This window comes from Bacillus rossius, chromosome 6 (assembly GCF_032445375.1).
Source record: "Bacillus rossius redtenbacheri isolate Brsri chromosome 6, Brsri_v3, whole genome shotgun sequence".
Taxonomy (NCBI): domain Eukaryota; kingdom Metazoa; phylum Arthropoda; class Insecta; order Phasmatodea; family Bacillidae; genus Bacillus; species Bacillus rossius.
Genome location: NC_086334.1, coordinates 39962280 through 39987850, shown reverse-complemented (window position 1 = coordinate 39987850; position 25571 = coordinate 39962280). Strand labels below are relative to the sequence as shown.

Genomic DNA, 25571 nt, shown 5'->3' with positions numbered 1-25571 from the left:
CATTGTAGAAGCCAAAATATTTCAAAATAAATCATGTGGGTGTTCAAAAAAGTGCACAGAATTAGTCACAGAAGACGAAAGACGAAAACAGTTTGAAAATTTTTACACAACTTTGGTCAACAAAATGCATACTTATGTGGTCTTGTGCATCACTTGCCTATCAAACAACGACGACCTCGGGATGGAACAAAAGGAAGCAAACAATGCACCAATACGTTTAGTGTTCAGAATGAAGGTAGTACATTTCATGTGTGCAAAAAATTCTTTCTAGATACATTTCAGGTTAGAGATGGAAGAATTACTAGGGCATTAGGTAAAGTGAGGTGTGGGAAGCCGCCAGGTGAAGATCTACGGGGAAAACACATAGCAGCAAAGAAAATAACACATGAACAAAAACAATCAGTACAGGACCACATTAACCTGTTCCCTGCCTTCCAGAGCCATTATACGCAAAAGGACAATCCTAACAGAAAGTATCTTAGTCCTGAGTTAAATATTAGGCAAATGTATACACTGTATATAGAATGGTGCAAGGAAAACCAAATAGCTCCTGTTAAAGAATATTTCTACAGAACTGTGTTCAACAATGAATTCAATTTACACTTTCATGTCCAACGAAAAGATACCTGTAAATTATGTGATAGATACAAACAGTTAATAGATGTAACTGAAAATGTAGAGCAAAAAAAGGTTTTGGAATGTGATCATCTTGTTCATTTGGCAAAAGCTGAAAAAGCCAGAGATAACCTAAAATCTAATGGGGAACGTGCTAAGGAAAATGAGGAATTGTATGTTGTAACTGTGGATCTTCAGAAAGCTTTACCATTTCCCAAACTGACAGTTTCTGAGGCATACTACCGAAGAAACATGTACTGCTATAATTTGGGCATTCATGATGTTGCTAATAACATAGGCTTCATGTATGTCTGGGATGAGACGACTGCATCGAGAGGATCACAGGAAAATGCATCATGTCTTACAAAGCATATTAAGCAGAACCCTAAGAAACACATCATCATCTACAGTGATACATGCACTGGTCAAAACCGTAACATTAAGGTTTCTTTATCATTTTTGAAATTGACTCAAGAAACAGCTGTGGATGTCATAGACCACAAGTTCATGGTATCCGGCCACTCTTACCTTCCCAATGATGCAGATTTTGGCCTTCTCGTGGTAAGATTATTTATGTTCCAGATGATTGGTATAAGGTGATAGAGACTTCCAGACGACACAACAAATTTGTGGTGGTAAAAATGAATGCAGACGATTTTTTCAAGACTGATGCCCTAGAGAAGGTAACCACAAAACGTAAAAAGGATGTCGATAATCACGATGTGAATTGGTTGAATACACAGTGGCTTCGTTACCAAAAAGAAAAGCCTTTCTCGATCCTGTATAAGTGCACATTAAGTGATTTCGTACCCTTCAGCGAGCTGCGTATCCACTCTAACAAGCAGGGTCGACCTACAAGTTTGAGGAACATTATTCAGGAAAAACTTTATGATAGTGCAAGGGTAGTTAACTATCTGAAGAAAAGGGATATGCTTTATCTACTAAAGTACATCCCTCCAGTACACCATGCTTTCTTCAATGACATTAGAGGCTCCAAGGAAGCAGAAGATTGTGGTTCACTGCCAGGTAAAGATTCCGAAGAGGACAATGAGTAAAGGTACTACTTTATTATAAGCGCCAATAGGACAATAGTTTTTTTGAGGTTAAAAGTTTGTTATCCTGCCTTGCTACTGATAATATGACTTATGAAATAATTGCCTTTTAGTAATTTATATTATTAAATGTTATTGTTTTTCTAAAAGAATATTAAATTTTAGACTTTGCTTTATTTCCAAGTGTCTTTTGTTTCATTCTAAAATGTTTTGTGATTTTTCTGTAATACATAATGCAAAACCTTAAATTCTGAAAAATGTACCATGATTGACTTACACCACTATGTTTCTCAGCACCCCATATATTGAATTTAATATGGGCCTAAATCCTAAATGTATACTAACAGGAACATAAAATATAAAATAGATTCACATAAATTAAATGATTCTTGCCACAATTGCAGTATTTTCCGGCCAGTAAGCTGACAAAGTTTGTACAATTCGCCTAGCATCAATATACAAAAAACGAGGTACATTATTTGAAGGTTAAATCACAACTGCAACCAACAATAATCTGTAACACTGTACTAACCAGGTAAAGTTAGATATCTGTTCTTGCGGGAAAACCATTATAACCTCATTTCAATATAACTTTATTTCATAAATAAAACATTAACGTAACTATTTTCTACACTCGTAAACATATTATCTTTCATTTCCAACATAGGAAAGCAATCATTATGCCATGTAAAAGTAAATAATTTAAAGTATGCTGGTCAACCATGTTGTCATGTTAATGTCTATGAAATAAAAGTTAGCTGTATTGAAGTGAGGTTACAACGTTTTCCCTGAAAATACAGAAATCTATCTTTGGTGAGTACAGTAGGGGACAGATATAGGCATTTGCAGTTGTGATTAACCCTCGAGTAGTTTACCCCATCTAGCAGGCAAGTTGTGTAAATATACTGAACTAACTAGCCAGTAAATACCGCAAATGTGGCAAAAATCACTGGTTTTAGGTGAATAAATTTTCCATCCAAATTATTGACAGTTCTTACTACCTACCATTATAAATATAATACAATTCCTTATAGCTTACAAGTAGGCATGTGCGAGAAAGACTTTTTTGAATTCGAGACGAGATCGAGAAAGCAATTTAAAAATTCTCGAGAATCGAGTCGAGATCGAGAAATCTGTACTTTAGTTATCAGGATAATATGATCCAAAAAAGTAAAACTCAATAATCTGACAAACATACATAATTATTCACTAATTTTATCAAGTATCCACAATTGCAATTGCAATTACAACTTTACCTTTACACTCAAGTTTATTTGCCTACTGTCGTATGTAAACATACGTTATTGACTCCATAGTCATACGTTATTGACTCCATAGTCTATACAGTTTCCTTGAGCCATGGACGGTACTTGATCATGAAAGTCTGAACATTCGCCACTATCGATATGTCACTATCGATACGGACCGCAATTTAAACATCATGTTGCTTGTTATATACTGCTGGCCGTGTGTATAACCTAAGGCCATAAAACAAAATGCAATCGCGGAAGAATTCTGCAGTCATGTTTATATTTTTATTTTTTACCGTACCGTTTTACGTTGATACTTGATATTGATACCGAAAATGATTTATTTTTAACTTTAATGTTGGTTTTATTAACGGAAAATAATCATTTTCTTCTGTAATTTAATGTGATAACCACAGCACAATTCATTGTTTACGTTTACCGTTTCATGTAGTGACTTGTGAACGGAAGTTGTTAGTTTTTAACTTTTTAATAATTTATCGTGTATACTATCGTAACAAGTATATTTTATTTTATTCGATCTATGTTACTTTGAAGATATGTTAATTATTTCAACACGCAACACAAAATGCTGCCTCAATATATTATATTACCTAACCTATTTCTTGTTTACAAAATTCTCGAAAATTCTGAGCCAAAAAAATTATCTCGAGACGAGATCGAGAAAATTTCTGTCTCGACTTGTTCTCGATGATGCCGAGACTCGCACATCACTACTTACAAGTCGACGGTTCTGATTCCAGGTATAATTGGTGGAATCGAAAACCAAAGAATTGAAATGCCCATTCCTAATTTTTATAATTTTACCCTTTTAAAACTTGTACAATTCACATTTTAAGGCAATTTCCCTTTAAACTAGACTCTCGGTGATCAAGACAGGGTCCGTTTCCATCTAGTCCAGATTAGCGGGAGACTACTCTACTCAGAAATATTATATTTTTTGAAAGCATCTTTGTTCAATAATTACTACAGAAAAACTTATGCTACTACTCAAGCTCAACTCTATTTTTAAGGACTCGACTCAGCCTGACTAAAAAGAAATCAAATGTGGACTCTATGGTATTAATTATTACTGAATTCAAATCTACCCAAAAATTGCAGACGCGTTAATCTCTCACTCGCAAAAAATTATAATTAGGTACATCATTTTTATAATTGTTACATTTAAATAAAATCAACTACAAAGTAAGAAAAAACTACCCACAAAATTAGGTGAACACAATTTTTTGAGTTGTAGGTACAAATTTTAAGTACATAAGAGACTAATTAAATTCAATACACAATGATATTGCTAAAATAAACTAAACCGTCCACTACTGCAAGAGGCTATTGTTGTTAGGTTACCCTAATGCAGGACCTATAAATGAAAGAACAACATTGTTTACTGTAAGATTTACTGCTACACCGCTGCATGCACTGTCACACGAAAGAACTCCAACCACTCAGTTGTCTGGCGAGCTCGTGCCCACATCTCGCTGCCACCCGTCTCACCTGCTACCCTTTTTAACTGTTTTCACACCCCTTAACTGTCATGAACCCTTTACTGCCGGTACAGTCTGCCCATAACCATTGCAGACACAAATACATATATATAATAGAGGGTGATAGAGACCTACACATTCTCGCCAAAAGAAAAGTCACAAAATAATACAATATAAATTTCTTTCACCAGCAGTGTTGTCACTAATTTCTCTACTATATTTATCCACAAAACTATTTCTCACATACAGTAAAACTTACAAATGTGCAGTCCTTAAGTAAACCTCCTGATATACCTGGGCTGGCAGTGCCTAACATTACCTGGGAGCAACAAGACAGTGTAGACCCAGAGATATGAATGGCTGGGGTCACTACCAGCACCAAACTCGTGAAATGCAGGTTTTCTCTACCTATGAATGTAATACCTGTTCAGGTATGCACACACGCCGTTCAGCACTTTCGAACTGAACTGGTACTCATCCCACTGGTGGGTGTAGAACTTGAGGACGTCTTCATCCATCAGATCATTGCCATCCTGCAAACACAAGAGAGAATCCATAACCATTACCACCCAAACAGAGAATACAACCATCATTACTTTGTTCACAGCCAACTCAACAATTTACATACATTATCTACTTAGTTCCTCTTTCTAGTTTCTAACACCTTGTGCATTCATCTATCCCATAACATTAACATGGACTTTTATGTACATATTCTAACATATACAAAAAATGATAGATATTGTTAGAAACTGAAATATGTTACTAAAAATTTGATGCCAATTTTGATATCATAGCAAGTTTTCAACCATAGCCAAAAACACAAGACTTGTTACTATAAATACTTTGTATCCTCTGCTGATCGGTAAAAGCAACTTAAATGATGCAGGCTTAGAAGACCTGTAATGTATTACTTCGTAAGTCACATCAATATTTGATTGAAATGAAACATGAGTTTAATTTAAAAAAAATTAAATTCTGTAATTAACTCAATGCATCTATAATTCAGTCTTAAATTAACATACATAATTTTTCTTCTTATAAATGTGTCACACACTGTAGATTAGTAGGTCTCATATGACCTTTTTTTTTGCTTCTCGGCACAAAACTCTAAATGCAAATGCTAGAATAAAGCCTTACCAAACACCATGAATACTGTCTGAAATTGCCTTAAATGTAGTTTTAGACATCTGCCTCTAGCACTAACTTTCAAATGATTAACCCTAAAAAAATAGAATGGTCATTTGAATAATTGAAAAATGGAATTCTGATACATGCAACTAAGAAGTATTTATAGTGGAAAAGTTTTTTTTGCACTTTCATGAAATTTCCAGCTAATTACAGTAACTAAAAATGATCCTTAAAATCTGAATGTGCTTCTTGAATCATTAGCACTTTCTCTTAAGATTCTACTGGACCTTTTTGGCTAGCAGCAATTTTGTTAGTTTTTATGGAACACTTTAGATTGTGCCTGAATCTCTGTGTACCTGTGTGTCTGTCTCTTTGTTTGTGTGAGTGTGTGTGTGTCTCTGTCCATGTGTCTGTGTTTCAGTCCGTGAGTCTGTGTCTCAGTCCGTGAGTCTGTCTCTCAGTCCGTGAGTCTGTCTCTCAGTCTGTGAGTCTGTCTCTCAGTCTGTGAGTCTGTCTCTCTGTCTGTAGGTCTCTCTCTGTGTGTGTGTGCAACAAATAATTATTAAAAAAAAACCATGCTCCAGAACTTTTTTACCAGGTACAAGTGAAATAGTGTAGGTATCCATCCTACTCCTAAAATAGTAATACCAACTGCGCACTTTTAATAATTAATATTTTTGTTCAATGACTTGTTTATATAAAGCATGTCAATCCGGGGCATTAAAATTTTACATAGGTATTATGATACAGCTACATAGAATTACAACATAATTGTAGCTGATGTTTCAATTTTTCTAACATTTTTAGTTTTCAAGAAAAATGCTTTATTTTCAATGATTTGGCAACTGACTGTGAATAAAAGTTCATCACCAGGATGCAAAATACTCGCTCTGCTTCCCCACCATGTCTGCCTATTACCTCCCCTGCTGTCATAAATCACCCCCCTGTACCCCAATCAACCCTTGACATTTGACAATTTCTTTATCTATTTATCTATTAGGCTTGCCTATTTTTATTGCTAATCTGAGTCACTAGATTAAAATCTTGAAAGTGGGAATCAGGTTTTGACATAAGGACCATCTGTCACCAACATTTCTGCCTCTCTACTGAACAGCCACCACTCTTTATAGGATATGTGCTCCACTCTTCTCCTGAATAACATAAAACCTCTAATTTTTATTTTTCTGCATTTATTTTAGTGATGCAGAAAGAGGAATATCTTTTTGCTGATCTGTGAGAACATCTACAAATAATTCAATCAAACAAACAATTAGTTCACTTCCAGACACATGTGAAGTGAGAAGCAAATGTTTTCTAAGTTTGTTAAGCTGGAGAACTAATGTTATAAATGGAGCATTCTTACAGATTTAGCAGAAAGAGGAACATGCAACCAAAACTTATTCTCAGTGTCACGAGGAATAGAGCAGGTGCCAATTTGGAAGTCAAAAGAAACCAAATAAAAAGAAATATTAAATTTAATTTCTGCATGGTGTAAGCTAAAAATTAAAGGTCATTGAATATGTAATATCAATAAAGTTATTTATGTATAACGTGAATTCAGGAAAGTGGGTCACAAAAACATACAATTTTTTCGTTAGGACTTAAAACATGAAAGGCTGCAATATGCAGTTAAAAAAGTAGTAGTTTTAGAGTTTCATAAAATCCAAGATCTCGCGAACAAGGTAAATGGACCTCATCGTGTTTTTGGAGACTGCACCAAATGCACACAATCATTTTGCGATGGTAATGACAAAATAAATTTCAAAAATATAGTTCCTCACTGGAAGCTTGTGGTCACTTCCAGGAATTTCCAGATACAGGACAGATATTGAGAAACAAACACATCTAGCTAGCTAAAAAAATGTGAACAGCAACTATTTTATTTTATTCATATAGTTAATTTATTTTTTTTTTTTTTTAGAATTTTTTTTTAGTGGAAAAATAATAAACTTCACTACGCAAAGAAGTTATGAAGCCAGACGTGAGGATGTTATAGTTAAACACAATACCAGCATTGCCGAATACAAACTCCACAAAACATTTTTTCCTACCAGCCTGAGAACATATTCTAAAGAAAATTATCAATTGAAAAGGAAAGTTATTATTGATCAATAACGGAGGAATACAAGACCAAGTCTGACACAGCCTATTGGGAGAAATATTTTGGAACAAAGGTCTGGACAAAATATTCAGCCACCTGACATCAGTGAAAAAAATATAAAAAAACAGAAACATTTTTTCGTATGCCAAAAGTTGCTCCGTGAACTTTATGGAGCGTACTCCAGCAATGCAGTACGGATAACTTAATAAGGAACTAGTAATAAAGGCTGCTGAGCAAGCAACAGATAAATTGATAAATATGGGCTTTTTATTTAAAGTGAATTACAGTACTACATTGCAAAACTCCTGATGGATTGATAGCAGATAGAAAAGTATCATCGAAATTAAGTGTCTGTTTAAGATTGCAAACATACATCCAAAACACACTGCCAAGATGGAATGTTGAAGTTATTAAAAGTGACAGATGGAACTGAAATAAATGTACGACATAAATATTATTACAAAGCCCAAAGAAAGCTACATGTGAAACACAGGGAATCTTTTACATCTGGTCGTTGAAGGGTTTTGCGATTTTAGTAATTCAAAGAGATGATTTATGTAAAAGCAAGACTGAACCTTAGCTAACTAAATTCTATATGAAATTGTGCTGCCAGAGCTGGCTGACCCTTCCCACAAATGCTCATTTCCAATAGGAAACCAGATTGAAAAGTAAGTGCTCAACAGAAGGCCAAAACCAGCGAAATGGTATTGAAAAAAGAAAGAGAAAAAAGCAATCTGAAATATTACAAGTTTTTTTTTTACAAACATTTGTGAGTTCCATAATTGTTTTTTTGCCCTAAATTAGTTATTTTCTTGGCACAACCAAATTTTGTTTATCAAGAACATTGAAAAGAAAATTGGGTTTCGCTTTTCAGTGGTTCGTTATTCAAAACCCCTTGATTATTACATTTGTCGTGGTCCTTTCAACTTTAACATTCTGCAGACAGCTTGACCGAAACTAGTTTTTTTAGCGCTGAGCAGCTGTGTGCCAGTCAGTCCAATTATTGTACACTGAGTTAGCTGCACTTCACTTTTCTCTGCCTGCCGTTCACATGGTTTCAAGTGCCCCGTGCAGGTGCTGCACCTTCAGACACACCCCCGTGCCTTTCGCCAATGTGCCATGCCTTCTTTGTTCTTTCTCGAACTGTCACAGTATAGTGCCTTACTATATTTTCAGATCACTCTCTCCATGTTGTAGTCAACTTCCTCCCAACCACAGCAATAAGTGCAAACCACCAAGCCTATTCTGATCTTAGACTTTAATGAACCCCCCCCCCCCCCCCAAACCTTGTGTGTTTAAGTCTTTTTGGCTCTTGTTTACTCGATGCACCTGTACTTTGTGAGTGGTAGGTTCAAGTACCTCCGCAAGAACTTCCCGAAACTGCTGGGTTTAATTTAAACTACAGTTGACTGGAGTTTCAAGGCGATGACTGCTTGCCTGTGCCCCTGAGTCATCTCCCATCCACCCTGCAGCTGACATGACTGCTAGTATACCTAATTTATTTTAAGTGAATCTCTGCTTCATAAAGAACTTGGCTAAAGAAATAAAAATTCTACTTCAAAACATATGCCAAAGAACTCTCACGACATAAGTCGTCTGTGTGCGTTTATTTCAACATATAAATGTAAAACAGAACTATGCAACTAATTTTCTAAAAAAAATTATTTAATACCTGCTCTAAACTACTGCTATCAGCATGCCAATTCAAACTTAATAAATAATGGTTAATGGCCTGTTTTTAAAGAAGTTAAGATTTTTGAATGAGATATTTTCTTTTCAGATTTGTTCTCAAAAATGTTGTAAACATTGCCTTCCCCTCTCAGCATGCTCAGAAATGTATTACTACAGTACACTCCCTATTTAACGCGGTTGTCGGGGGACATAACTTTTACCCGCGTTGTTGCATAACCGCGATGTTTCGATGTGGCCAAGGTCAAAAGGCATAAAACACCGCCTGTGTTCTAATAGGTCGGCAAGCACGCACAGTATAGACGGCCCGCCTTTGTGCGGACTTTGCATCCGCAGTTTTCACTAAACGCGGATGAAAAATTAAAAATAATAAATTTTAAAGATAAATATTAAATGTTGAATTTTTTTTCCCCGCATGCCACGCACAGTTTGTCGCACGGCCTACGAGCGCACCACACGCCGCCATACACACGTGCGGCACACAAGCTGCTGCCAGTCTCGTGGTGTCAGCCACAGTATCTGCTTCGTCTGAGTGTCCGTAACAAAGTATGTGCCGTGTGTGCGGTTACACACGATTCTGTGGTCAAAGTCTTCTAAATAGAAAGGCCATAGTAATACTTCAAACCGAATATGATTCGCAAAGTACTGAGTTTGATTGACAAAATAAAAATTCTAGATTTACGTACTTACAGATAGCGTGTCTTTTGCAGAAGTATGCAGCAGATACGTGAAAAACGATTCTAGCATTCGTACAATATAAAATAAAGAATCGTCTATCGTGTAAAGTGGTTAAACTTTGTTATCCATGCTTACAGTAAATTATAAATGGTCACATGTGGGATACAAAAAGTGCGCCGAAATAATTTTAGCGCAATCAGCGGCGCCGTATTAAAAAGTCTGTTAAACATTGTCTTTACTTATTCCATCAAACGCTGTGTCGAGTTGCTGAGTGTGTGTGGCTCGGATCGGCAAGTGTTATATTCCCCAGCCTCTGGTTAAAGGTCGGGAGGCCGCTACACATAAACATTTCCGGGGCTTGTTTACTACCTCACGGCAAAAGTGGTACAGTATGGTTCACGTAAGTATTGGATCACTGGGAATTCCTGGGCAAAGATTAAAAATACGCTAGCTGATTTACTTTACTATTTAATGTTAAAACATTATACCAAAGTAAAAAGATGAACGTGTATAATACAACTAATAATACCTATTACATCTGTAGGTTCAAGTTGTAACAAAACATTTATATGTCTCCGCTTGTCAACACACGTGAACACGAGAAGTGTGCAGACGGAAATGAGTAAACTACTCAAGGTCACCAGACTTCCCCCCTTTCGGCTTCATCGCCCCTCTCATCACTGGCGCTTATATTCCACTCCTCTCGTCTACCCGGGTGTCTTGGTCGCATATTCTCGGCTCGCCTCTCCCCTCCCAGCGCTTGCCGTCAACCAAACCTATCCAAAATCAATCCCCAGCCGAGTCACGCTGGATAATGTTGCTGGACGGTGGGCTTTATCGGGTCCCCTGTCCGATGCTTTATTTGTAGGTTAAAAAAAATGTTAAGAACTAGTGTTCAGAAAATAACACTGGGCTGGATTGGACCATAATTTGAAAACACTACAAGATAGAGGAATAATGTACGGAGATATCTTGTTTAGAATTTCACTGCGGACATTTTCTACGCCTAGGCTTTTTTCTGCCCGATGCTTAGTTTGTGAGTTACAACGCAAAATTATCTTAATCGGCTGTCAACCATTTATTGCATTATTATTACAGTAGAACCTCGTTAATCCGTGACACGCTAATTCGGGAATCGGATAATCCGGGACAATTTAAAAGTGCAGAAAAAAAAAGAGAAGTAAAAATTGTCAGCGCTTAGAAATTAACGTCACGCGGGCCGGCGGCCGGCAAACACTGCAAGCCTTCGCATGGCCAACGCAGGGCAGGCGCATGGCGAGTGACGTGTCTGGCTGGCATTCGGCTGGACGAAGTGGGATGAGTTGGGAGGGGGGGGGGGCTACCCAAAATTTATGTGTGCAAGTTCAGCATGATCTTATCTTTCTCTCTTCGGCTGTTGTAAATGACCGTGAACTAATGGCTAGGCAGTGCCGTATTTTTTTAAGCCGAGACTAATTCGAAGACGGCACTTACCGTGAACGGATTATCCGGGTTTATTACTTTTTTTTACAGGATTTTAATTATCCGGGCATCGGCGGGTCCCAATTAACACGAATAATGGAGAGTTTACCATTTTTTATCCATCTGCTGCCAAGGCGCAGTAAGCCTCGGTAGATGTTACGTTACATGACCTTGGCCTTAACCCAGCTGCACGGCGGTGTCTGAGAAGCTTGACAAGACCTTCCGGGCTTTTAATCGCTAGTCCGTGAAATTCTGTAATCCGTGATTATCTCGGTCCCGACCATCACGAATTAACGAGGTTCTACTGCGTTATTATTATTATTATTATTATTCATTTCTGATTGGGGAACATGGTTTGACCCGCGATATACCCGATTCCGCGATCTATCGGGGCGCGGTATACCCGGAGTTTACTGTATTTTAAAATTAAATGTAAACTTATAATAAATTTATTTTTTCATAAGGCATGTGTTTAAGTTATATGGAAATTAAAAAAAATCTTTCCTTAGCAGTTGCTTGAGTAATTTATAAAGCCATGTTTATGACGTGTTTATATTATTTAAATACTATTTATAGAAATTCCATTCTGCTTTTGTGTTAAAGGATTTTTTCTTCATGTAAAAGTACCTAGTGTCCATATGCTCCCTTAAGTATTGTTTTCAGCAATTTTGGTAGGTTTTAAGTGGTTTGATTTGTCAACATTTTAGATTGATTGTGAAGTTTTTGTCATGTTTAAAACTAGTGGTGCACCGATATGACTTTACCGATTACCGATTCGATTACCGATTATGAGAGCAATAATCGGCAGATACCGATTCAGTTACCGATTATAATGAACAAATTTTTTTAAGTGTAATAATGCACACAAAAATTTTTATTCCCATGTGAATTTAATTACAAGAGTAGGTAAAATTGAGAATACAGTTATAATAACAGTATAAAAATATATAAAATACACTATTAAGTCATTGCAAAGTGTAAATTAAATTAACTTCTATTTATATTTGTTACTGTAAACAACTTGAACTACAGTCTAATAATTGTAATTTACAATGGGTAAGTTTTTGTTGCGGAAAACTAGCATTATTATCGACTATCACATAAGGTTGCATCGAGAAATTACCGTTTAACAATGTAAACATGTTGCTATATTTTGTTCACTTGAGTTTATAGAAAAAATGTTTCCACACTTCACTTTTTTTCTCCCTAGTCACCATCTCACTATAATTATATAAAAGTGACTCAAAACCAATTTTAGCACATGTGATTTTATTAATGTTGACTTAATGTATAAAATTATAAATACTTTTTCACTTTTCACGTCACATACAAATAACACAACAACGGATAATGTTACCAAAGACGCCCATAACGAGTTTGTAAAACGCAGTGATAAACTCTGAAAGGTATTGGGACCACGATTTTGAATCGCTACTACGACTCGAAAAGATCGATTCTCATAGAATCCACTGCAACTGCTTGTGGTATTTTGATTGCGTGCCATCTATTTTACGTCTCTGGCTATAGGTAATGTACAAGGCCACTAAACAAAAGACAAAACAAAAGACGAAATGTAAATAAACGTGTAGGAAAAATGTATTTTTTATTGTTAGAGGCAATGAGATTTATTAAACTTAACGAAATATCTGTAATCTTGATATGACGGAGTTAGATGAATTTTGTAATATATACAAATATTACCGTATTTCGTCCTTAAATGTGAAACAAAATATTACACGGTAAAAACCTGCTTAATTACGCCGGGACGTAGATAATCGGCAAAGTAATCGTTAAGATAATCGCCGATTACGATTAATCGGTAAGTACCCATAATCGCAGATTACGATTCATCGGTATCCGCATCGGTGCACCACTATTTAAAACATATTTCTTGATATCCCCTAATGTATCTGTCTTAGTTGGCAAGGGAAAGAGAAATAGGTGAAATTCTTTTCATAGAAAACAAACATTTATATGCTGTAAAATTGTTTTGGTGGAAACAGTAGAAACTTGCTGGTGACTAGTAGAATCTTCATTGCACAAGCACAACATGACTACCAGGTGCCAGCTAGTTGAAATACTGTGGCACCAACCTTGTGTAACGAGATGAGATAGTTGCGCAGAAACTCTCGCAGCCTCTTGTACAGCTCCAAGCCCACCAACTGCGCACCGCCCGTTGATGCAGTGCCCTTCTTTGTCTTGGGTGCTGAAGTCTTAGTGGTGTTCTGGTGCACACTTGTGCAGTAATTATACACATGTCTATGCAGCATATGTTAAGAAAACACACCTACATTTACAAACAACATTTACTAATGTTTTCAGCAAGTACACGACTAACAAAAAAAATCAAAGTAACTATGTTTAAATAAGTTCCTCTATTTTATTGAGCCTTATAAATATATCTAAACCATAGCTACTTGTATAATAGAGATCTACGAAATTTTGAATGTTACGATAATATAAATCAAACAGAAGACATCAAAAACCTCCATATTCTTAATAATGCCTTCAAAAAAAGCTAAAATTTATTTGAGAAACACACATATTAATATTTTTTTAATCCCAACCTTCACAGTATCATCTAAAAATTTACTTTCCCAAGTATATTCTCAGTTAAGGTTGTTAATAGGTAGGGTTCTACGAATATTGTTTTTTTATTCCAATATAATTTCCAATTGAGTAGCAGATATTTTTAAAATTGAATTTTTTTTCACTTTTTACAACAGTCGAATAAAAATTGATACAAATAAATACAGTAAAATAAAAATAATTAATTAAATATATGAAATAACAGAGTAGTGTAAAAATAAAAAAATCCTTACAGTACTGTTACATGTGTGCTAGAAGGCAAGGCCGCGACGCATGCCATGTATCTGAGCGGGCCTTCCAGCAAGTCTGGACAGCGGCCCCACATGGGCGCTCTCGTCACGCATGCCACGCGTGCCAAGCTGGATTACAAGGGTCTGGCTAACCATTCCCCTCTGCTCCCCGTTCACCGTCCCACCTCAAGACTATTGTCACTAACACTTTAAGCAGCCTGGGAATTCTGCGAGTTTCCCGAGGTCGCCACATGGAGTGGCGTGAATAAACACCGCCTTTCTGGATTTTTCAGGCGTCGGGTCAGCCGCTCTCGTCCCTTCGAAGACGCCAGGGGGATATAAGCGACGACGACGGCCTCTGCAGGAGTACCGTGTGTTTGGAGAGTTCCATAAGTAAAGGGAAGTTCGACATCAGTGAAGAGGGTGAGACCCTACCCTCGAGAGCGGCGTGATGAGGAGCATCGGGACCACGGGAGTGCGACTGAGTGGCGTGAGGTTGTGTGTAAGGACAGGTGCAAGTAAGGGGCAAATCACTGTTGAGCCTAGATTCAGTAAGGAGTGCGAACTGTGGAATTTGACAGATATTGAGTCACTTACGAATCAATATTATTAAAAACAAGTGGTTGGTGGTACATTTTCTTAAACCAGTCAAATTTTAAGCGTGAAAATTGTTTTTTTGATCCACTTGATTATGCACATAAAAATAAAATATTAGAAAATTTAAATCATAATCACAGATTATTTATTACATATAAAAACCATCTACAGTAGACCAGCTTATCCGAACTAATTACAACCGAGACCTGTTTAGATTACTATATTTTCCAACTCACCAAACAATTGCTGTAATACAACAGAGTGTAGTAAAATAAATCTCTATAAGCATTGAGTTATCACGTAACACAACCTATACAACTATTTTAAAAGTATGAAATCTCTAAACCTTTTGTTGATTGGGTCAAAACATCAAAAATAATTTTTAAAATACAAAACAATTCAAGTTTTTAATAGTTGTTTGCATTTTATACTGGTTCTGAATAGCCGGGTTTTCAAATTTGCAGGACTCCACTAACCAATCAAAGTTATTGTATACCTTTTACATATCATCTTAAACTTTCGTCTGAAATAATTTTTGATATGAACAATTCTTGCTCTAAGGGGTGACCAAGTAAAGTTGCAACACAAAAAATAATACACAAGCTGTACACAAAAAAGTTGATTATTATTTAAGACGGCAGAAGACTACTCATTTATTCACCTAATGACCCCTTATTTCCTTGGGTCTTGTTAAGTGTTGTTATTCAAACCATTTAACAAAAACTAATACCTACTTGATAACTTTCAAAACTAACAATTTGATCACAAGGCCAGACGTAGCCCGTGAAATGTGGTCGAAGGATACGTGTAGAGCTCCATGTAGCGGGGCTTGAGCATGTGCTGGCGCTTGTACACCTGCTCGATGCCCTCACGCAGGTCCCCCCATATCTGGTCGAGGTCGATCTGCTTGAGGCCGGGCGAGCTGCCACTCTGACTCCTGTGCGACATGCTGGCAGGCACTGCACCTGCAAGCACTCCTCGCTGGCTCACTGTACACGCATGGTCGACCGTCCACAGGAAGAGCACATTGCATGTTTAAAAGAAAAGATGACATGTAATTTGCTAGGTTGCTTTAGGTTTTAAACTCATGACAATTTGTGGAAGTCACACATTACAACATACCTAACTAAAGTAACTATTCAATGTGGCAGTCTGGAGTAAATGGTGTTTGTACGGCCAAATATCTGCTGAAAATTTTAAACATACCTGATAATGTTATTTGGAACAGGTCTGTTCTTTGCCACTGAAAATGTGTGCGGTTATTTAGCCAAAATCTACAAGCCAAATAGATAACTCAAAGAATCTATGAGCTTGCTTACATCAATTGGTGGGAAATCAGACGAGTTGGATTTAGAAATACTTTATACAACTCTGCCTCTGTTTTTCATCCACAGTGATTTCTGGTTTCAACTCTCACAGCTTTTTCAGCTGAGCTCCGCCATTCTGGAGCTTGTCCAGACTTCCAGTGAACGACTGCAGAGAAGCATTTACTGGAACACCAAAAATTATGAGTCATTATATCTTTGTAATATTTCCAACAAGTGAACACTTCCTAGTTAAGCATTTACAAGTATCTTGCCAAAAACATAGCTCTTAACATAAAGCTTACATGGCTAAATTGATAAAACTTGAAAGTAAAATCTTTCCTTGGTGTTTCTAAAGACATTGTTAGAATGCACTAACACTGCATGATTCATGACCACTTCATCAAAATTCTAGTAAATATTTACTAAACTAACGTGAAAGAAATTATTTGTATACGGAAAAACATCTAAAAAAAAGTCTCTCTGAAAGGGTTAATGTCTCGCTGACAGAATATCCAGCATTTGCCTAGAGTGATTTAGGAACACCAAAGGCAAACCAAAATTAGGATGGCCGGATCTTGAATTGGAGCTAGGCAGCATGATTCGCAGACTGCCAGGTGTGTCTCTAAGGTGATGATCCAACTATTCCATACCTCCAACAATCACAGACAAACTATAAAAGCAAGGTTTGGTTACTAAGTAACAGTGGTGCCCTGAAGCACTTACTTTACAGCCTTTATATCAGGGTTGGCTGATATAAAATACAATGGTTTAAAACCAAGTGGTTTTAAAAATATATATTTTTTTAAATAATGTATTTTTAAGTTGAATATCTTAAATTTTTAATTAAAGGACTAATTCCACTAATAACATAAGTTTGGTAATTAATGTTTCTTGTGAATTACAGTAACAATGATATACTAATCAAGATATTATCATTTCAGTTATCTGGATAGGTTGTAAATCATACCCAGCTAAATACTGCTCTAAAATTAAAAATTTTAAATAGTTAATTCCTGTTCTGTGGAAAATCCCTGTCTATTGAAAATTCCTATACTGTGGGAAAAAAAACATTCTATAGAGAATCCTCCTCCTGTGAGGAAAAAACCCTTTCTGTGGTGAAGTCCCAGTCAAATGTTCAAATATGCTGGACTTCAGTTCTTTAATGTTATAACTATTCTGGTTCAACGTTAGTGGCGGAAAGCAGGACATTGTATTGCTTTCATTTGAACATGGTGAGAACCAAAATAACTAATGTAATAAAATAACCTGGTTGAAACCTAAAAACTGTTTCAAAACAAAAAAACCAGGTTTTTTTTAAAACTGTTTTTTTTAGTCGCACCTGCTTTATATATTACAGCTTAAATGCCTAGGGGTACCCGGGCTGAACACAGGGTGAAAGGGACTTCTTTTCGAAATTGTATGTAGACAGATATTTTCTTCCTAATTATTTGAACGTTCAAGTATGCAAAATTTCATCAAGAGTTGCCCTAATTCTGGTTCAAGGGGTACAAAAGGGTGATGAGGAACGGCAGAGGGGGGGAGAGCGGGAGAAAAGTAGATTTCAAAACATCATGTATTCAATTAGTACCTTTTTGTTGAAATTGAATGTAGATAGTAGTGTTATTTTTAACGTCAGTGTGCATAATATCATCTAGGATGGCCAAAATACTGCTTCAAGGGGTAAGAAAGTGGAATGGGGTAGTTTTATTAAACTGCATGTAGCCAAGAAGAAGGGTAGGTTTAATAGTAATTTTATTTTTAATGTATGTAAAGTGTGAAAAATGTCATGAAGGAGTGACAGATTATCCTTAAAGTGGTAGAAATGGCGAATGGGATAGTTTTTTTTATAGTATCATGTATTCAATAGGTACACATTTTTTATGAAAATCAGTTGTAGACAGTAATTATCTTCTTAATTTTATCATCAAGTGTGGAAAATTTCATAAATAAATACCAATATCCTGTTTAAAGGGATGGGAAAGATGGACAGGATAGTTTCTAAAACATCATAGGGATAGGAAAATGAAGGTGACTATTTTGAAATCAGATAAAGCAGTAAATTTCCTTTTGTCTTAAACATTGATTGTGCTTAATTTAATTCATATATACAAACATTATGCTTTAAGTGATGAAAAAAAAATGGGATGGGGTGGTTTTTAAAACCTCATGTAGGCAGTTACCTTATACATTTTTCTAAATTATATGTTGAACAGTAATTTTTGTCTTATTTTGAATGTAGTGTGTGCAAATTTTCATCAAAGAGTACCAAATTTCTGCCTTGAAGGGGGATAGGGGTGGTTTTTCGACATTCCCCTTATTTTCTTATTCAATTGAAAACAGTAATTTCACCCGCAATTTAAACACAAAGTGTGCTAAATTTTATCAAAAGTACAAAAATTCTGTCTTAGGGGGTGGAAAGAAGTGATGCGTGTGTTTTTTCTATATTGCATGTGGATAGTGACCCACCTTTTTTTTAAATCAATTTTACAGTAATTTTTCCCTTATTTTGAATGCACAGAGAACAAAATTTCACCAAGTAGTATCAAAGTTCTGTTACAAAGGCATAGGAATGGGGGATGAGGGTGGTTTTTTGAAATCTCATGTAGACAGTGACCTTTCTCATGTTTCAAAGGTCAAGTGTGCAAAGTTTTGACTGAACAGGATTAACGATGTGCAAAGTTTCAACTGAATTGGATTAACAATTAGCATGCATTGAAGACAAACAGACAAACATTTTATACATAAGATTATATTTATCTAAGTAGTTATTTGTCAATCTGTTCTGCTTTTTTTTTCCTTTACACAGAAAACTTTCCCTGATCTCACACCCTATGTTGATTTTTTTGTACTTTTTTTATTAAATTTATTTAAGCATTATTTATAATATTGTAACTCAATATTGCCCTTGCAAACTGCTTTTATAGAAAAAAAAGTTTATAGTTGAACAGCTGAAGTCTGAACTATTAGAGTAAAAACCCATCAAATTGATACTGTCATAGAAATATTAAAATTAATTTTGTCACTTCATGCGTCACTTGCTTCCAATAAGTTCTGACATTTGACATCTACCAACAAAATATCTGTATATTAAATACTTTTGCAATTATAATTATTTTCAGTTGAATATTTTCTCATTTTAAATCTTTTCCTCATCATTTCCTTTAACTTTACTGCCATACCCACTATCATGTATTTCAAAATTCAGTAGGAAATTGAAAATATTTTTGCAGGACAATCAAGTAAAATTAGAAGTCCCCAAATATACCATTTCAAAAATTATTTTTCACAAGAAAGCTAAGAAAGTAAAAAAAAAAATTAATTATTTAAAAAAATACTGTAAAAATCATTAAAATTTACAAATTCTCACAAATATTAAGTTTTTCTTTATTCTGAATTGGGTTCTGGAAAAATCAGTTATGAATAGATTTGATATCTGTAATTTGTTGAGGTTTAACAAGGGGTAATGGTTTCTTATTAAGTATCCAGTTGAATTTTAAATAAAATATTAAAATAAAAAATTGAATGGTTATGTTTGTAATACAAAGCTGTAGAATTACCTAAATATATTTGATTATAAAAATATGTATGAAACTTTTAGAACATTATTTTTCAGGGAGAAATTATGTGAAATGTATCCAATTCTATTTAAGTAAATAAAAAAAAATATAAAGTAAGCAGTTAAAAGTGCTTATCATTTGAAATAGTGCATTTACCAAAATATTTTTGATTTTGAAGATATGCAATATAAAGTATTAATATACACTGGATACGCAATACAGAACAACTAGATACCTGAAAAGATATTAAAACTACTGTAAATTAATAATAATTTTTAAAGCAATTTTAATAATAATTACTTAATATTTTGAAATTTGTAATGCTTTTTAAGCTACCATTTCACAAGGCTTCATTGCCCTCTCCACGATATTTTTTCAGAATAGAGAGAGAATTGAACAACGCACTTTCGTAGGATAGTCACACAACATAGGTTAAACACACAAACATATTTTCAGACCTTTCTTTTTCAGTAAGCTTGTAAATTCTGCATTTATGACAAAAAAAATTACTCAAGTAGTAATTATATTTATAAAATCGATAGAAAAAATTTTGAAATACATTTTTTAATGATGAGTCTAACCGTCCCCAAGATTGTCTTTTCTGGTTGGGCCCTTAGTGGTAATATACCAAAACATCCTACTCTATAGTCATACAGAAGAACAACAGCTACATTAACAGTTTTTATGTCATCCTACGTTTTTATGAAAATTTATTCACGAACTGTTAGAATAACATTTTTACACTCCACAGTATTTATACAAACGCCGTTTATTTTACTTATCACGCCACCCAACAAAACTTCCGTTAGGCAAAACTTTTTTTTTCAACACAAGAATTTCAAACACAGCTTAACAAACGCACTGGATTAACTAAATGATTGTTAACAAATATTTTCACAAATGCTATAATGCAATAAAAAAATTAAAACCTTCAAAATCATGTCTAAAACTACAACCACGGTCAGTACGAGCCACGAAAATATTTTGAAAAATAATTAACTTACCTTTATATTTCCATAAAATTAAGATTTCCTACATTAAATAACAAATACAATACGGAGGGCGTACAAATACTAATTAATTTAACTACAAAACGTAAAAAGTTTTCTCCAAACGCATTCGTGTTCACAGCACCATAGACCAATATTTTGGTGACAAACTACTGAAAAACATTTAACCAACATAACAAAAATAAAATAAAGTTACAAATTCAAAGAAATATTAATTAAAATTTACTAATCAATCAACGTGATTATATTGCGTTAAAGATAAAATGATACAATTTCAATTACTCTGAATGACAGTTACAAACTACTTAAGTGAACTCATTTTGACGTAGTAAATGCTAAAGTAGTAAAGTTCGGTCCCCATCCCGCCAGTAACAGTTACGTTGGCGGAACAGACCACATAGTGATGGGGAACATCTAGAAAAAAACCTATCAATTACATCGATAGTATTAAAATATCATAAGACGCGACAAATTTGAAAATCATTCCATTAAATTAGTTGTAATAGTCGTAATGGCTCATCCCCAGGCAATCTGTGTGTTGTGTTTGTTGGTGTTTAGTAGTGCCGTCGTCCGGGGTCTCGGGCTCGAGTCCCGGTGTGGCTCCTAGTGGGAAAAGGCGGTTCTTGCTACGTATTGTCCGGGTGGGCGCCAAGACTAGCTCGGTTCTAGTCGTGAGTTTAGGGTCGTGGATGTATGTGCCCCTGCGTGGCCCACTAGGGCCGGCGGCGGTGTTGCGTGAGATGATTTTAAATAAGAGGCGTGGAGTTGAGGTGGTGGTGTCGTACCTTTTATTCATAGGAACGAGTCGTACACAATACAACACTCTACAGAGGTCCCCGGGGGGGGGTTTACTCGTTATTCCGTGGCGCCGTATTGTTTGTGTTCCGCGTTACGTGGCCTCGGACGCTGTTACGTCTCAGGCGTCTCACTGGGTACGCAGGTAACGTAATTTCGTAACACAAAGGCAGGACACAAAATACACTGAATTAAGGGGCGCGCACAGGTTACGTGGCACTCGTTACTCGGGTAACGTAAGTTAGCAATACAAAGTACGGGACACAAAAATACACCGAATTAAGGGGGTGCGCACAAGTTCCGTGGCACTCGTTACTCGGGTAACGTAAGTTAGCAATACAAAATACGGGATACAAAAATACACCGGATTAAGGGGGCGCGCACAAGTTACGTGGCACTCATTACTCGGGTAACGTAAGTTAGCAATGCAAAATACGGGATACAAAAATACACTGAATTAAGGGGGCGGGCGATTGGAGACGGCCAATCCCGTATGCAAATGTCTCGGCGCGGGTGTTGTGCCCACTGTGGTGAAACACGCACCGCAATTAAGTTTGTCCAAGTTCCCTTGCGGGTTTGTGGTCAGCGCCGTGCGCGTGACCTTAAATAAAGTTCTGTAAGTTGCGGGAGACGGCCCGTGCCGTATACTGAAGAACAGCCCCGCTGACCAAGTGTGGTGCGGGGTGTCTTTAAATTGATGCGGCCGGATTAGGTCCTAGACCGAAAAAAGGTACCGGGTGCTCACGGAGAGGTTAAGTAATAAAAGGGGTTCTGTTAATTAGTGACTATATTTACCGGACTTTACTTTCGATGAAGACAAAGGATGTTGCCTCTCCGTGGGACGTAGGTCCGCCCCGGTCCGTGAGCTGCGCTGAACTGCCGAACTGGCATGGCGTCCGAGGGAGGCTCGGCCTCTCTCGCGCCAGGCGTGACCTCATTACGCTAGACTCCAAACGGGTGTGTCTGGAAGAGATTTTATTGTCGCTAAAATCCTAATTTAATGTTTCAGGAGGAATGGGTACGGTTCTTCTCTTGTCTACTCAGGTTTCCGCGGTTTTGCCTTTAATTGCTGTTCGGCTCGCCTGACTCGGGTGGGCCATGGCCAGGGGTGTGTTCTGTTAGCGGGAGCGTATACTGGCGGGTGCAGGTCGGGCTCTGGGGTGGTCGTCGGCCAGACGACGTCATTAGTAACTAAAGATAATCGATTACATTAAGATACACATTCTTGATTATACTTTTTGATGATACTATTTCGCGAATCCATATATCACTGTAGGTAAATTTTGAAAATAAATATTTTGGTTGAATAATGTGACGCCGACCGCCAATGCTCCTCTATGTCACATAGACCGCTATGCCTCATCAATGCCTCACGAAATTGTGTGCACCGAACGCGTTCGGGCGAGCACCGCAATGTAGAAAGTGCAACGGGGCGAACGACACGCAATTAGGGCAACATCGGCGGAGGAGACTGGCAGGGTGTGGCATATCCCTCCGCCGAACTACAAAAATGTTTATGTATTTTTTCCACAGGAACATATTAGACTTTATTTTTATTGTTTTTAAATTATATTTCCTTCAAAATTATTTTTCACCGTGCGCCTTGTCCCGAACCTGGCCGGTTCAGTTTCCCGCGAAAATCACACGTTTTCCACGGGAGGGCTGGCAGGGAGGGGGCTCGCGCGCGGAGCTCACAGAGGCCGGCAGCCTCCGTGCGACACAAGACCAGCATTTCTTATTTTCACCGATATGTAGTTTTCAATAGTTGTGTAAATCCGTAAACCTTTTCTTCCAGTCCCGTGGTCGGCCTCGACTTATCGAGTAGTATGTAGCCTAATTATTCAGTGCTCCAGGACGAGCGTTCGATGCGATATGTATGTAATCTTGCTCAGTATTCTAGTGTGTTATGTTAGTGTTTGTTCTTGTAATCATCGCATCGTGTCAAAAGTGAACGACCTTACCCGGTAGTAAAATCGTGAGCCGCCACTGAGTGAGTGGTCGCGCTATAAAGGCAATATTTATACTTTATAGAAAGTAAATATTTAATTTCCTTTGATATTTATTTTGTTTAATTACATTTTATTCCGTATTTTTATATTTGTAATCTATGATTAATTCAGACTTTTAATTTCTTTAATTATCGTTTTGTCTATGTATTACTCTATGTTAATTTTTATTTTTAAAATATTGTCAAGGCTAGCATAGCAGTATTTTCTTTGAAACCTCTATTAATTTAAAGATGAACACGTCAGTAATGGGTAGTAGTTTTACTAGTTTTTGTTTTATCAACAAACTAAAGAAAATCGTTTACAAGTGACGGGAAAATATTCTTTAGAACGAATTGAGACTTGATTAAGACAACAGCTAGAACGCAACGATTTTGACATTAATTTAGAATTGAATATTTATAGAAGATTGAAAATGGCTATTAATGCCAATATTGACTGAGATTTTGAAGGAAATAATAATTTTAATCGACGAACATAAGACTCAGATGTCAAGATTTTAAATAATTACTTAAGAAGAGAAGTCGACAAATATCCATGTTCAAGAGATCGTCAAATGACTTTAATTTGCTTTGAAACTACGAAGAATAAATGCCGTTTACAATTCCGAAGAAAGAAGAATCCTGTCGAAGATTAAAAAGTCGCAATACGAGCCCGGGAAGGATGACCGTCCCGCAGTCCAGCCCAGTTGCAGCCCATAGTCTGGAGGATGTAGTGACGGTGCATATTCCTGTCGCACGCTAGAGAACGGAGGAGCAACACCAAGTTCGCAGTCCTGGATGAGTCGAACCAAGGATTCTCTGAGAACCTACACGTCTCGTGGGTATCCTGCAGCAAGGTTTAATCCCTTACCCCATCACCCGAAGACTCGCTGAATATAGAAGTACCCTAACGAATTACAATTTAAACAAGACGAACATTTTTGCAGAACTAGAAACTTTTATATTATAGAGCATATCCTTTGTACAGAAAAACCGATTAACTTGTTCATCTTTAGATTTACAAATCAAATTCCGGAATCGCGATCCCGAACTAGATAATATTAGCTAGTATAGATGGAATTTGATATTGGAAGAACGTATTGCTATTTTGGTTGACTGGTACTGCAAGTTACGTACCTAGTAGTCCACGCTCTATAGGACTGAAGTTAGTTAAAATAAAAATAACATCCAAATATTTAACATTTGATCGTAAAGATAATCCACTCAAGTGAAATAATTGTTAGATGCTTTAAAGTTGAGAGTAATAACAAATTCCATCTGTAGTTTAAAATAAATTATTTTAGTTGAGTTTATTTATATAAAGTGTGATTTTGTGCATGTCAAAGTGTATTGTCACCGTCTTCACAAACATTACACACAAATATAAATATTACATTTGAATTTGTTTACACGTTATTACAAGGTCTAGTCACGATATTAGTATTTAACATACTTTTGACACACTTTACTTTGACTTTGAGACACAAGATCCTAGATACAATTCTTAAAACTGAGAGAGGTAGGCTAGAGAAACCGAAATTATTAAATACATTAAATAATTTCAATATTTACACTAGTTGACTCTACAGCGCGTGTGACGATTCATTTCGGGACAAACGTTACGGCCAGGGCGGGCAGCACTATGTATAGGGCTGTGCCGGAATAAATTAATAAGAAAACAGCCGGTATTTTCTTGTTCTTTTCAGGCATCCCGAGTGGCCAAAACAGTTCGGGGGGCCCTACTGTATAAAACCACTGCCTCTAGCCACAAGGCCGAACCTACTTTGAGATTCCGAACAACACTTTCACTTAAAATCACATAGAGGTAGCGGGGTTCGTGTCAAATGTTAAAAAAAACCTTTAACCAGTAGCAAGTTAACGCTCGCAGTAAGAAGTTCACAATATTTTATTTGCTAACATAGACTGTTATTATAGCATAAATTTTTTTTTCAATTAAAATTAAATTTTAAAAGTAATGTTTTCACTGCTTTCCAATTTTTAAATCATAATCTAAAAGGAAATT

General features: G+C 36.3%; 1 protein-coding gene across 2 annotated transcripts in view; it reads right to left on the bottom strand.

Moving 5' to 3' along the window:
• LOC134533075 (cullin-1) overlaps positions 1–20920 on the bottom strand; it is a 65068-nt gene extending 44148 nt beyond the window's left edge. The window contains exons 1-5 of one of the 2 annotated variants that reach the window (XM_063370290.1): positions 20761–20920; positions 16212–16382; positions 15698–15857; positions 13570–13735; positions 4840–4949 (exon numbers count right to left, since the gene is read on the bottom strand). In XM_063370290.1, coding sequence (XP_063226360.1) covers positions 4840–4949; positions 13570–13735; positions 15698–15840 — 419 coding nt within the window. In that variant the 5' untranslated portion in view covers positions 15841–15857; positions 16212–16382; positions 20761–20920. Of the gene's footprint in view, positions 1–4824; positions 4950–13569; positions 13736–15697; positions 15858–16211; positions 16383–20760 lie in introns of both variants that reach the window. The other variant, XM_063370289.1, reaches the window with a different exon arrangement.
• Positions 20921–25571: the final 4651 nt, after the last annotated feature.